Source organism: Zootoca vivipara, chromosome 14, assembly GCF_963506605.1.
Source record: "Zootoca vivipara chromosome 14, rZooViv1.1, whole genome shotgun sequence".
Lineage (NCBI taxonomy): Eukaryota > Metazoa > Chordata > Lepidosauria > Squamata > Lacertidae > Zootoca > Zootoca vivipara.
In genome coordinates, this window is record NC_083289.1 from 34,470,087 (window position 1) to 34,484,542 (window position 14,456).

Below are 14,456 nucleotides of genomic sequence, written 5' to 3' on the forward strand. Positions count from 1 at the left end.
CCTGTCAAAATAATGGACATCATTCTAGAGGGTCCGTGTCTCCCTCCCCCAGGGTTACCCAATAGAAGGGCTGTGGCACACCTTTGGGGGTAGGTGTCTGACACCCGAGACTACATTTAACACTTTGGAGATGGGTAGTCAGCACCGCTGAAGTATAACTACTGTATTATTATTAATTATTATTATTTACGAAATGCCATTCTGCGCATGTCCCAAAGCACTCTCTTCCCTATTTACTACTAGCCGCTCGCAAAAGGAGGAAAAAAACCCCTGGAACTAAAGCAAAAAACTAGGGAGTTTTACACGCCGCTTTAGATACCCAGCCAGCCCACAACCTGGGTTGCCCGGCGATCCTCCCCCTGTTCCGGAAGGCCGGGCTCCGGAGCCCAGGAGGCGCGGCTACGAAGCCCGCCCGCCCGCCGGCGCGCACGGAGGAGGAGCGGGAGGAGGAGCGGCCGCCGCCGATGGAGGAGCAACAGCGCCGGCAGGAAGGCGCCGCGTGCGAGCCAAGAGAAGCCCCCGAAGAGAGCGTGGCGCTCCGCTTCCAGCGCGGCTTCCTCGCCGGGAAGCGGCTGCGCGATTTGCCCTGGGAGGTGAGGAGGCGGAGCGAAGGACGCGCTGTCGGGGGCTGGCCTGGGCGTGCCTTGCGCGGAAGAAGGGAACGGGGCGAGCTAGCCCGGTCGGCTAAGGATGGGAACAGAGGGGACTGGTTGTGTTGGGGGGCGCCACCCAGAGGGGCTTTGTTGGGGGACAGAGGAGGAGCAGTCCTTTGCATTAGGAGAAAAGCCTTAGAGGCTTAGACGGAGCCTTTGGTCTGCTACTGGCATAGCTGTCAAGTTCTCTCTTTTTTAAAGGGAAATTCCCTTATGCTGAATAGGCTTCCTCACGAGAAAAGGGAAAACTTGACAGCTATGGCTACTGGCTGAAATAAGAATTCGGCCACGTGGGCAGAAGTGGTTTTTTTTAAAAAAAGGAAAAGAGCAACGGCTGAGAGCATGTACAGGGTAGTTTTCCCCGGTCACAGATTAATCCCAGTCAGCATCTGCTGCTAAGGGCCTGACTGCTGGATCAAGCCAAATGCCAATGCCTCTTTAGTCCAGTGACCTATTCTCACACAATGGCCAACCAGAATCCCTATACAGTATACAAGAGCGCACTCTCCAGCAACTGCTATTCAGATACATACTGTCCCTGATACGGGAAGTTGCAACCATCATGCCTAGTAGCCACCTAATTTAAATGCATCAGAGAGTAGTAGATACTCCTGTGGCCTGCCTGGTCCAGCATTCTATTCTCACAGTGGCCGAACAGATCCCCTGGTTGGGATGCTTGCAAGCAAATCTCTCCATGGGCATACCCAGCACGGGGCAGGGGGGGCAGCTGCCCCCCAGAAGCAAAAAAGGGAAAAACAGGCAGGGACACTGCCAGCTGTGCTCCGCCTCAGCCTGCTTGGCTGAAGCGAAACAGCAGCAGTGGCAGCGAAGCTGCCTCTGTTGAGGGAGACCTGGACCTGGGCTAACTTCAGCCCACACTCCTTCAAGTCACAGCGAGCACAGCACAGAAAGTGCTGTCCCACAATGCTCTGCGGCAATTCATTTGCATGTATGCAAATGAAGTGCCACAGAGCATTGAGTGTGGACTGAAGTTAGCCCAGGTCCAGGTCCAGGTCTCCTTCGACGGTGGCAGCTTCGCTGCTGCTGCCTCGTTTTAGTCACCGCTGCCGGTAAAGGAGCAGGCGAGGAAGAAGCGCAAGCTGGCCCCCTCCCCTCTAGGGGGTGTGGATGTTGGCCACACCTCCTGGGGGGATCCCAGCCATGTCATCGCCAGCCAGCCAATTGGGTGGCTGGGGGTGGAGGGGTGGCTGGCAGTGGGGGGCGTGGCTGGTGTGCCCCCCCCCTAGTTTTGATCCTGGTTACGCATAGGAATCTCTCTCCACCTGCTGTTGTCAACAAGACTGCTATGTGGCTACTGGTGGTGGTGAACTTTGCATAGCTGTAGCTTTACACCTTTGCACATAGTTTCATTTTGCATTTTATTATAAATTGTCCACCCTCCACCCGGAACTTTAGTTGAAGGTCAGGTTGGAATTTTTTTGACAAATAGATAATGTGCCCGTTCGATCCTAGTTTAACCTGAGCGTGACCTGCCTTGGCGCCTCTCCCGTTTTGTGAGATACACTACCTAATCCGCTCCTGGAAGAAAGGCTTAAAATGGAAAAGCTATTCTTAATCCATAATTGGACCGTCTACCCAGGGGGGTTAATTAACCTGGACATGAACTCAACGGTGGTTGAGTTGCAGCCAAATTCAATGCAAACACTTTTGAACTTCCAAGGGAAGGGCTAGAAAAATCCCAGGTCACGTTCCAGTAGCATCTCCAGTTAGTGGTGTGAAAGATTCCTGATCTGAACAGTTCCTGGAGAGCCACTGCCAGTTAGGGTAGACAGTACTGAGTTTGGTGGACTAATGTTCTGACTTTGTATAAGGCAGCTAAGACCATTAAGTCCATCAAGCTCAGTATTTGCCTACCCTGTGTGGCAGTGGCTCTCTGGGAACTCCGGGGTGAGAGTAGCTCAGTCAGTAGAGCACGAGACTCTTAATCTCAGGGTCGTGGGTTTGAGCTCCACGTTGGGCAAAAGATTCCTGCGTTGCAGGGAGCTGGACTAGGTGACCCTCATGGTCCCTTCCAACTTTACAATTCTATTATTCTTCAGACCAGGAACCATCCCCAGCCCTAACCAGAGATGCTGTGGCTTTGACTTCTGCATGAAAAGCAGGTGCTCAGCCACTTATAGCTTGCTCAACTCATTCTCTGTGGTGCTACATGATACTCTCAGACCTTCCTTTAGGCTGGAATACTAAACATAAGAATCACAGAAGTGGGAGGCAGAGGGTGCTAGAGCTGCTCCTGAGTTTGACCAGTGTGGGGGAGGACTGCTGGTGTCTCAGGATAACCAGGCAACAAACAAAAAAGACTGATGATTTAAGGCTGTTGAATGTTCTATAAGCATCCTTGTCGCTTTTGATCAATGACCAGGTCTAAAAATTCTTTCTTCGTTCAAGCATTCATATGATTTGCAATAAGCTCACCTCAGCAATATTGAATGTGACAGCTTACCACTGTATTGTTTTATCACTAAATAAGCGGATATGTAAATAGGTGCCAAAAGTAGCTCCTGACCACCTTGAACAGAACTGCTACTTCTTTCAAACGCTCCAGGGGTCCCTGCACTGAGAATCCTGGTGTTGGAGGGGGCATTGAATGCAACCCACCCACTTGCTCCAGGCTGGAAATGTACAGCTAGCACATCCCCAATAGTTAGCAGATTGACACTCCTTGAAGGCTTCCAGTGAGGGAGGACCTACAACCCCAATGAACACAGTGGGCCTTCCTTCTAAGTAAAAATGCATGAGATTGTGCTGTTCAGGGCCATTACTAGCTACTTAAAAAGGCTTGAGCCACAGGCCCATGACACAGATTTGCATCCTAGAAAATGATGTAGCTGCCATCTAGCTCAATATTGTCTGCACTGACTGGCAGAGGCTCTCCAGGAGTTCAGGCAAGGAGTCTCTACCAGCCTAACCTAGAGATGCTGCAGATTGAACCTGGGATCTGCAATCTCACTCTTTAAAAAAACACCCAAAAAAACCCCTTAACCAACAAAATGCAGTCTTGCATCGGCTGAGAAATTCCACTAGCCCCTTATGCCTGCACAGAGCTCTGCATTTCTTGTGCGGTATGCTAGTAGCAGAGAGTGTTGCTTTAATTTAGTTTTTTAATAAAGTTGTTTCTCCCCTCAAAGTATAATTAAAGAGGGGCGATTTCTTCTTTCCCAGAAAGTTCTTTGCCTGATGCTTTCATTCATCTGTTATCAGCATTTGGTAATTTAAAGCAGCAACAACAACAAAAGAGTTTAATTTCAGCAATTGAAACCACCAGAGAATATTTCCAGCGTAGGTCAGAAAAGCAGGATTGCAGCAACTGCTGTTACAAATGCACACAATAAATAGAATTAAATATCACTCTGCTAATTTCTACATTTGCCTTTCCTGTTGCGTTCCATTATTTCCTAGCTGCTTTGGGTAGCAAGAGGTCATAACTCAGGGGCAGAGCATCTGCTTTGCATGCAGAAGGTCCCAGGTTCAATCCCAGGTAGGGCTGAGAACAATTCCCTGCCTGAAACCCTGGAGGGCTGATGCCAGTTAGTGTAGACAATAATGGGCTAAGACTCATTAGAAGGCAGCGTCCTATGTTCCATGAAGCAAGCCACTTCCAAACATTCCAAGCAGTGTGACCAAGAAGATGGAAGTGGAGCAGATTGTAGTGGCTAGATTCACCATATGCAAAAGGCAGGGCTTGCTGATCAGAAGGTCGGCGGTTCGAATCCCTGCAACGGGGTGAGCTCCCGTTGCTCGGTCCCAGCTCCTGCCCACCTAGCAGTTCGAAGCACATCGAAGTGTAAGTAGATAAATAGGGACCGCTCCGGCGGAAAGGTAAACGCCATTTCCGTGCGCTGCTCTGGTTCGCCAGAAGCAGCTTTGTCATGCTGGCCACATGACCCGGAAGCTGTCTTCGGACAAACGCCGGCTCCCTCAGCCTATAGGCAGCCCTGTTTAGGGAAGCTTTTAATGTTTGATGGATCTCTGTATTTTAGTGTTTTGTTGGAAGCCGCCCAGAGTGGCTGGGGGAACCCGGCCAGATGGGCGGGGTATAAATAATAAATTATTATTATTATTATTATTATTATTATTATTATTATTATAGAGCGAGATGAGCGCCGCAACCCCAGAGTAGGACACGACTGGACCTGATGGTCAGGGGCCCCTTTACCTTTTATTTTTGAGGGGGTCTCTCTCTCTCTCACACACACACACACACACACACACTTGCAGAGAGACAGTTCTCAAAAGCCGTCCAACTGTGTCCATACCTTATACAAAGTCTTAACCCACTTTCTAGTCTGCAAAAGCTTATGCCATAATAAAATTCATAGTTAGGGTGCCACAACACTTTTTTGCTGCTCCCCCCCCCCCCCGAACCTTACCTGATCATTTACATTTCTTGTGATCTAGGATCTTGAACAGATACTAAAGAATTCAGAAGACTCCTCACCTCTGCTGACTATTTTACAGAAGGTAAACATCTATGGATAACTGAATATACGTCATGCTCCATATGCAATTAGATACAGTGAGGAAACTGAAGCGGTGGGGCAGCTGCGGGTGAATCTGGCCCCTCACAGACACTCTACCGCTTTTTCCAGTGATGAGTTTTTCTCTTTGGGTTTTGTTTCGGGGGCTTTGGGAGGAGGGCTGTCCAGTTTCACATTGCAAGCAACAGTGTGTCTTCACACTGATCTACATCTTCAGAAAAAGGCATGTAGCAGAGCCTTTCAAAGACTGTGCCACCAGAAAACAGGTGGGAAATTTAATGTTTGAGGTTTTTCTCTGTAAAACAACATGGGAAATAAGCATGTTGGGTGGGAAAGGGGTCCAAAATCATCATTTTTTTCTGAAATGCTTGCTTTCAGTGGGCAGTGAATCCATATTGTGAGGCAGCAGTCAGTCACCCAAACTCCCACCTGTTATAATAGTGTACGTTGGGGGGGCTGCCTGGATTATATCCATGGGTCTGTTCCAGGCCTGTTATCCTGCATCTATGAGGTTTCGAATCTAATAGAAGAAGAAGCTGAACTGGTTGGATAATATAATAGCGTTAGCTGGCCAGTTAAATACTGCCAATTATATGTCCAAAGATGTTTCCCTGTTGCTTTAAATTACAATGATTACATCATCACTTTTCCGACATGTTTTGTAACATATAGTTGTGTGTGTTACTTTGGCCCAAGGGTAGCCAACTCCTCTACAACTACAACTCCCATCACCCCTGACCATTAGCTATCTGCGGCTCATAGGAGTTGGAGCCAACAACATCAGGAGAGGAAGCGGGTTGGCTACCCCTACTTTGGCCTGGGAGTTTTCTAGCTGACACACACAGTTATTTCAGTGTGTGGCATTTATCGGCTGTTGCGTTTATTTGTTTCAGACTGTTTTTCACCCGCTGTGCTTGAAGTACCCTCTCTCAGTGAAGTACAGAAGATGCTTCTTATCGGAGCTTATTAAGAAGGTAAAAATATGATAGTAATATGGCTTATACCATTGAAGTTCTGATAGTTCAGTCATTCATGGTGTAATTACCTGGAGATTAGACCACTCTAAGGCACTGTTCGTGGGACTGCCCCTTGAAGACAGTACAGAAACTTCAGCAGGTTTTAAATGCAGCTGCCGGACTACTGATTGGAACTAGTTGATCCTATGTTTGTTTGTTTTTTTGTAGAATTTTGTACCCACTCTTCAGCCAAAAATGCTTCCTGCTTGTCAGCTTACCATAGACACCTGGTTGGACTAGATGGGTTATGTGACTTGTAGGAAAGAACCCTCACTGTGGGGGTGGGAGGCTTGGGACCTCCCCAAAACAGCTCAGTGAGGACTGAGCATGCTCGGTATGCATGGAATGCTGGTGCCCAGATGTGGGAGGGAGGATGGAATGGAACAGCTGGAAACCAGAACGGTTTCCCTCTGCAATTGCAACATGATCCCATGACTGTGCTGGCTGCCTGTGTGATATTCAAAGATCACTGGACTTCTGGTTCGTTCTTTTTTCCATGCAGCATGAGTCTACAGGTGCCGAACCTCTGGAACAGCTGTATGAAGCGATCAGAGACGTCTTAAACACTGAAGAAACCACACAGTGTTATAAAAGCTATTTATTGGTAAATAAGAATGTCTTTATTCTGTGTGTACTGTGGGTGACCTTTCTTTATTGATTTGCATTGATATCCCTCTTTTCCTCCAAAGTGCTCTGGGTGAAATATGTGGTTCCTCCCCCATTTTGTCCTCACAACAACCCTGCAAGGTCAGTTAGGGTGAGAGACAGTGTTTAGCCCAAGATCAAGCAGTGAGCTTGGCAATTAAACAAAGGGTCTGCTGGTTTCTCTTTAAGGTTTCCAGACTCAAAAGAGAGCAGGGCAATTAAAGGCACAGAAATCCTGTCCTCTGTTGAGTCTGGCAACCCTAAGTGGGGATTTGAAACCAGGACTGCAAGGTCTTAGCCAGTAGAGTAGTGGCAAATTCAGAGCTGCGGGGTTCCTTCATGATAGTAACAGCCAACCCCACTTCTGAAATTATGCAACCTTATAAGATTATTGCATAATTATACAATAAGAATAATTGGGGATGAGTTGCAACCATCAGGGCATAAATCTATATGTGTTGCCTTTCTGCTAGGATCTACTGTTTTCTGTGCATAATACATGGGGAAATGATTTGGAGTGCTCAGTATTTAAGTGTTTTCTTAAAATATTATGGTGTATTGCTCTCTGTTCTTTTTTGGTAGCCCTCTGGAGATGCCATTACGCTTTGTGAGAGTGTAGCAATTATTTCACGGGGGACCACAGGCCTTGTCACGTGGGATGCTGGTCTTTACCTGGCTGAATGGGCGCTGGAGAATTCTGCAGTTTTTTGCAACAGGTAGTGTCACAGATGGGTGTTGGCTACTCCCGAGTAAGCACTCCACACATCCTCTGGATTTTTCAGAGTTTTATTGTGCATGCTATATACAGTGGTGAGATGTCTCAAATCATGTCTGCTCTGCATGGGGCAGAAGCCCACAATGGCGTCTCGTGGGCTCTGACCCCCCTTTTTAGACTGGGCATCCAAACGCCCCTCCTCCTTGCTCTACGGGTCCTCCGTGGTCCCAAACCAGGCTCCTGAGGTGCCGTTCTACCCTCTCCCTCCTTTCCAGCCCCTGCTGAAGCTAGCTCCTCCCCTGCTTCCCTGCTACCAACCTGGAGCTGACCCTCCAGGACTCTGCAGAGCCCTGGACCCATCTTAGCCACTTCCTGTTCCTGGTTTTCCCTCCCAGACTTGCTGCTGCTCTCCCATCTGATGGAAGTAAGCAGAGTGGGCTGCTCTCTGCAAGCCCTCTCTCTTACAGGTAGCTTATTTCTTGTTGTGTTTGGTCATAGGCAGACCCCAGTGACGGTCAGGGCTTAGCCTTGAGTTCCCTGCAGAGGTTTGTGTGGAGCTGTTGGAAGACAAACCAGACAGCAGTTTAGTTTTGCATATTTTTTTCCCACGGTGGTATTGACGTTCTGAGTTATTGTTGTTTCTAATGCCGTTTTACTATATATTGTCAACCACCTTGGAACTGATAAGGAAAAGTGGTGTGTGCATGTCTAGATATACAGTGATGCCTCGCAAGATGAATTTAATTTGTTCTGCGAGTCAATTCGTTTTGCGAAAAAATTCATGTTGCAAATCACGGTTTCCCATAGGAATGCATTGAAATTTCTTTTTTTGCCCATAGGAACACATTAATTAAATTTCAATGCATTCCTATGGGAAACCGCGATTCGTAAGACGAATTTGTCACAAAACAAATGCATCTTGCGAGTCACCATCAGATCGCAAGACACATTCATCTTGCGAAAAATTCATCTTGCAGGGCATTCGTCTTGCGAGGTACCACTGTATTGATAAATCCATAGATTTATGGTTAGACTAAATAAATAGTATTGGGCGGTATATTTATTTATTTTTATTTAACAGGATTTATATACCAATTAAAATGTCAAAGCCTTTAAGGAGTTTTCTTAGGCCAGTCAGTTTCTCAGCCTCACCTACCTCACAGGGTCACTGTGAGGATAAAATGGGGAGAAAGAGCTCCTTAGGGGAAAGGTAGGATAGAGATGTAATAAATACCTAAAATATAAAATATCCATTAAAATGGCTGATGAAATTGGTCTTTAAAAACAAGCTAGCCTAACTTCTTTATTTTTCAAAATCAAAGCATTTTTAGAAATATCTGTTATTAGATAAAATTACATTTTAAATACACGTTAAAATGTACATGTCTGGATAGGCGTGGTCAAGCAAAATAAGTGTAATATTCAATGCATTTGTTCTGTCATTGCAAGGACTTTTGGCTGTGCAACAAGGCTTTTTCTCCCTCCCTCGTCACCTGCTTCCCAAATCCCCCAACTCCCCAAAGCAAATTCAGGGAGGGTAAAGGGGAAAACAGGGAGAGAAAAAGAGTGGAGTTCTGTTGTGCACACAAAAGTCGTTGCATAAGTGCATTTGGATATGTCCCAAGGTTTATAAATATAAGAAAATTGTATATGTGTGTGTGTGTATGTTGTATATTTTGGTCCAAAGATGTGGAGCTTGAAACCCAAAAATGATTTGAAAACGTGGGATCTGAATATATGGAAAACCTGCTTTCAGCTTAGCTACCTCCCTACATTTTTGTTCATATCCTCTTCTTCATTAACATGATTTGCTGCTGTTCTCTTTTCTTAGGAGTGTTTTGGAACTGGGAAGTGGGACAGGACTGACAGGCATTGCCATTTCCAAAGCTTGCCGCCCCAGGACTTACACGTTCAGCGATCACCACGAGTGTGTTCTTCAACAGTTGTCGGAGAATATCCGCTTGAACGGCCTGCTTCTGCCGTCTGAACCTCGCGGCCATGGCGTGGCAAAGCAAGAAACCTGTGAGGCTGAGCTTCCTGGATCCCAGGGCGCTGAAATAACTGTAGCAGAGCTTGACTGGAACCTAGTTACAAAAGAACAGCTGGCAGAACTTCAGGGCCCTGACGTCATCATTGCTGCAGGTACAGTATGCTGAATGCGAATGTTATGTTTAGACTACTGTAATGTGCTGTGGGTGGGGCTTCCCTTATGACTAGTCTGGAGGCTGTAGCTGGTGCAAAATGCCACTGCCCAGTGGTGACTGGTTCTCCTTATGGGGCACAAATCTTGCCAGTCCTAAGGGATCTGCATTGGCTACCCATTAACCCCTGAATCCTGTTTTTTTACATTCAAAGTCCTGAAGATCTCTGGAGCATATTACCTGAAAGACTGTATTTACTGTCCATTAAGGGCAATATAGGTGGAACTCTGCTATTTTTGCCACAGCTTAATGGTTATTGCCTTGCGGTAAAACAGAGGTGGCTTTTTTACGAGTGACTCCAGTATGGTGCCTCCAGCAAGACCAGGCAGTTACATTTTTTTATCCCCATACTATTTATATAATCAGGGACGCGGGTGCCGCTGTGGTCTAAACCACTGAGCCCAGGGCTTGCCGATCAGAAAGTCGGCAGTTCAGATCCCTGCAATGGGGCGAGCTCCCATTGCTCGGTCCCTGCTCCTGCCAACCTAGCAGTTCGAAAGCACGTCAAAGTGCAAGTAGATAAATAGGTACCGCTCTGGCGGGAAGGTAAACAGCGTTTCCATGCGCTGCTATGGTTCGCCAGAAGTGGCTTAGTCATGCTGGCCACATGACCCAGAAGCTATACACTGGCTCCCTCGGCCAGTAAAGTGAGATGAGCGTCACAACCCCAGAGTCGTCCGCGACTAGACCTAATGGTCAGGGGTCCCTTTACGTTTATTTATATAATCAACAATATTCCACTCCAGATCAGCCTTTCCAACTTGGGGTCTCCTGTCTTCTAATTTAAATATGTTCAGGTCCTACCCTCTGGAGCAACAGAAAATAAGCTTGCTTCATCATTCATGCAGCAGGCCTTTAGATATTTGAAGATGGCTATCATATCCCTTCTCAGTGTTCTCTTGTCCAGGCTAAACATACTCAGCAACCTCGTCTGTTCCTCACAGGGCTTAATTTCCAAACGCTTGGATCATCTCAGTTGCCCTCCTCCACACACATTGTCAATATCTTTCTTAAAAGCGGTGGTGCCCAGAACTGGACTCTAGGGTGGGGGGTCTGACCATTTGGGGCTTCAGACAGCAGCATCCTCTGGTGTCATTATGACACCAGGAAACTTACAGGTGGGTGACCCTGCCCACCTGTCAAAGTTGGGGGGCCCAGGGGTAGAGGAGATAAAAATGTAGCCTGCCAGCCAGTAGAGACTCTATCCAATAGCTTTCTCCTAGATTTCCCCCCACGTATGGTACTTCCTGCTTTCTACATTTTCTTTGTGTGTCTGTTTTTCGAATGCACCCTTTCCAAGCAGATGTGGTATATGATCCAGAGCTAACACAGTCCCTTATTGGCATTCTGCAAAAGTTTTCCAGCTGCAATGGAGATGGGAAGGCCCCAGAAGTCTACATCGCCTGCACAATTCGAAACCCAGATACTTACTGCCAGTTCCAAACAGAGCTTGGTAGGTGTCCTTACTCTCAGAATCATGAACCAGCTATAGCTCCCATAATTTTTTGACTGTTTAAGTTGGCATTGTAGCATTTTAAATGTATGGGGTGCATGTGGGCCAAGTAATTTGAATCTCTAAGTTCTGCACATAAATTGGGACGAGGAACATTTTGGCAGCTTTGCTGAGTGTAACCACTTTTCTTCCTGTCTCTCATTCCAGAAGAAGTTGGGATCAGATGGCAAGTTGTCCCCAGCCCTCAAAGGAATCTTTTCTCTTACGATCAGCACGCTAATATAACAATTCTAAGATTGCTTGTTTAAGTTTCTGTTTTCTCTAAAACACTCATTTCATCGTTAATCCATCAAATTTTATTATGCTGCCACAGACATGTTAAATATTTGCATACAATTTCTGCCAGAACTGTTTGATATCTCATACTAACCTTTGTATTTTCTTTCAAACTTGAATAAAATCTGTTGGGGAGGAAAAAGCAAATTCTGCCAGAATGTGAGTCAAAACAACATGGTGCATTTTATAAAAGATGAAAAAGAGAAGAAGAACCCAAACAACACCTTTGAACTCACAAAATTGGTTTACTAAGCTGTGCAACAGGGCGAAAAATCCAGCAACTGTGACTGTACGTAACGGAGGTGCTGTTTGTAAGGTGAAAAAAGCAGCCAGCTGGAAGAATTGTTTAACGGCAAGTGAAGGATGTCAACTGGACTCTAAATAAGAAATGTTTGGAACAGGAACGGGAAACCTGATTTTAAGAAATTGTATTAAATTAATTTGGTTTGATTTGTAATAATGGGGGGTTAAATCCAGCAACTGTTTCCGTGCAAAGGTCAAAGTTATATTTATTGCTCTGCCCACCACCAATGTTTGGCCCCCAGAAGGTTCCCCAGAAAGCAATGTGGCCCTCACCTGAATAAAGGTTCCTTGCTCCTGATGTAGGCCTTCTCCCAGTTGCTACCACCTTACCCTCAGCATCCAGATCACCCAGAGGAGTTACTCCCAGCAGGTGAGTGTCTGATATTATTGCAGCCTTTGTGTCCTGCCACATTGACCACCATCGAGGTTCCTCAATGAGAAAAGAAAGCCGGGGACTTCCGCCGAGGCATCATGGCGCGTGCCACGGCGCCACGGAGCTCCTAAGGGCAGCCAACGTGGCCGCGTTGCCTGAGCGACTCCTGAGCCGCGGGGATCGCCGCCGTTGCCGTGCGAGGGTCGGGGGGAGGCTCGGTAGACCAGCTGAGGAGTCCCCCCCCCCAGCGAACCGGAATTTGGAGCCGGAATCTGGGGCGCCCGGCTGCTAATCAGCCGTTGATCAGGCGGGAACCCGGGACCCGCAGGCCTGGGATCTCCCGCCTCGCGGCACGCCGGGGCCTCGAAGAGTAAGCGGGGCGATCTTTTGCACTTACTACTACTACCATCGCCGCCGCGCTCAACTCGGAGGGGGAGAAGAGAGGAACCTTGTTCCAACCTCCGACCTGTCAATCATCCTCCCTACTGCTGCTGCGCCGCTGCACCAGGGTCGCCCGGCTATCCGGAGCCCCGGGACTGGAGGGACCCAGGAGGCAAGTGCGGGGGTGCCTAGGGAAGGAAAGAGGTCCTGGCCTCGCTGCCCCACTGCCGAGCCACCGCCATTTCTTCCGCCGCCGATATTGAAAGAGAGGTAGGCCCACCCTGAGCCCACTTTCCCGCCAAGTGAGCCAAAGGCCCAGTGGAAAGGCCTCGATTTTTCTATTTTCAAATATATATTTATTTTTATTGTTATAATTTTTTATTGTTATAATTTTTTATTGTTATAATTTTTTGAATTATTTTTATTATTATAAAAAAAATTTTTTTTTGAACATATATATATATATATATGTATATATATATATAGGGTTCTTTTTTTAAAAAAAAAGAAATATAATTTTTTTTAAAAAAAATTTTTTTTAAAGATATTTACGTATTACACACACACACACACTTCTCGTTTCCTTCTTTTAGAAAATATTCCTTTTCCTTAAAATTTTTCTTCTATAAAAATAGAAGTGATTTTTTTCCCTCTCTCTCTCCCCCTTTTTTTAGAAGAAGAGAGAGAGGGAGAATAATATTTTTTCCTTTTTTTTATCTTTAACTGTATATATATATATTTTTTTTTTTAAAAAAAGAAGTATCATTACCCTTTATCCCTTTCGCTTTTTAACACCCAAACCCCCTCTTTTCATACACTTTAACCCTCTAAGAAAAATTCTTATTTTTACCCTCCATCCCACTTGTTACTTCTGCCCCTTTTCTCTCTCTCTTTTTCGACTCCTCCTTCCCTTTAATTTGAATCCCCCCCATCTACTCTGTTTATCACCCTATCTCCAATAGGGTAGCCTTTCCTCCCACCCATCACCTCCCCCTTTTAAAAAATAAAATAAAGTAAAGTAAAATAACTTAAAAAACAAAACAAAAAACCCCCACTTCTGTTATACCTTTATCTTCCTTCCTTCTTTCCAATACATAAACCTTTATCTTCCTTCCTTCTCTCCAATACATAAACCTTCTCCTTAAACCCCTTCCCAGAAGCTGGATTCCCCTTTATTCTTCTCTTCCTTATCTTCCCCTTCTACCTCACTTCTCACCCCACCCTCACTTTTGTTTTATACCCTTTTTGCTTGCTAGATTGCTTACTTGATCACCTCTAAATCGAACCCCCCCTTCATTTGCCTGTTTGTTTGTCTCTGCTTGTTTGTCTATCTGTCCACTGGTACACCCACCTCTCTGAGTACCAGACCACCGCTTTGACAACACTGTTGAGGCGAACACGACAACCTCAGAGGCGTCCTTATAACATCACCAAGGCATGACACAAATGATTGCCTAAACCGAACGCTCTGCAGAAGCCACCAGTCAACAACGCCTGATTAATCCAATAACCCAACACCCAGAAATCATCATCGCCATAACTCCTAACCGTAACACGTCCCACTCTGAGAGAATGCCAAACAAACCTCAAACCAAGAACGTCAAGGAAATGAAGGTGTCACCAACTAAAAAGATGGTAAAAAACAATGAGACCGCAACACCTCCTCAAAATGATGAAATATTACAACACCTAAGAGAAATGGAAGAGAGGATGACAAGTAAATTGGAAGCTGCAGTGGAAAATGCAACGACCCCTATACAGCTACTAATCAGTAATCTTACCTCCAGAGTGGAAGCTCTAGAAAAGAAGAATCAACTGCAAGAAGGAATAATAGAGCAATATCGGGATGAAACCACACGCATGAATGAGAAATTGTGCGAA

The 14,456-nt window shown here is 46.2% G+C and overlaps 1 protein-coding gene across 5 annotated transcripts; it reads left to right on the plus strand.

The window, feature by feature from the left end:
* Positions 1 to 462: 462 nt before the first annotated feature.
* EEF2KMT (eukaryotic elongation factor 2 lysine methyltransferase) lies at positions 463 to 12,267 on the plus strand. Of its 5 annotated transcripts, none has more exons than XM_035131347.2 (8): positions 463 to 593; positions 5,073 to 5,135; positions 6,046 to 6,126; positions 6,671 to 6,772; positions 7,396 to 7,529; positions 9,360 to 9,670; positions 11,033 to 11,182; positions 11,390 to 12,267. In XM_035131347.2, the coding sequence occupies exons 1-8, from the start codon at positions 465 to 467 to the stop codon at positions 11,488 to 11,490; spliced, it is 1,071 nt and encodes a 356-aa protein (XP_034987238.2). In that variant the 5' UTR covers positions 463 to 464; the 3' UTR covers positions 11,491 to 12,267. The 5 variants fall into 5 exon arrangements, with proteins under 5 accessions (XP_034987238.2, XP_034987239.2, XP_034987240.2 ...); XM_035131348.2 differs by having other exon boundaries at positions 11,393 to 12,267; XM_035131349.2 differs by having other exon boundaries at positions 11,086 to 11,182.
* Positions 12,268 to 14,456: the final 2,189 nt, after the last annotated feature.

What these genes read in the sequence shown, in the direction of transcription:
- EEF2KMT (XM_035131347.2), top strand. Translation starts at nt 465, where the DNA reads ATGGAGGAGCAACAGCGCCGGCAGGAAGGCGCCGCGTGCGAGCCAAGA. An exon ending in TATCGGAGCTTATTAAGAAG is followed by an intron (nt 6,127 to 6,670) that starts GTAAAAATATGA and finishes TTTTCCATGCAG; the next exon opens with CATGAGTCTACAGGTGCCGA. An exon ending in TCTGCAGTTTTTTGCAACAG is followed by an intron (nt 7,530 to 9,359) that starts GTAGTGTCACAG and finishes CTCTTTTCTTAG; the next exon opens with GAGTGTTTTGGAACTGGGAA.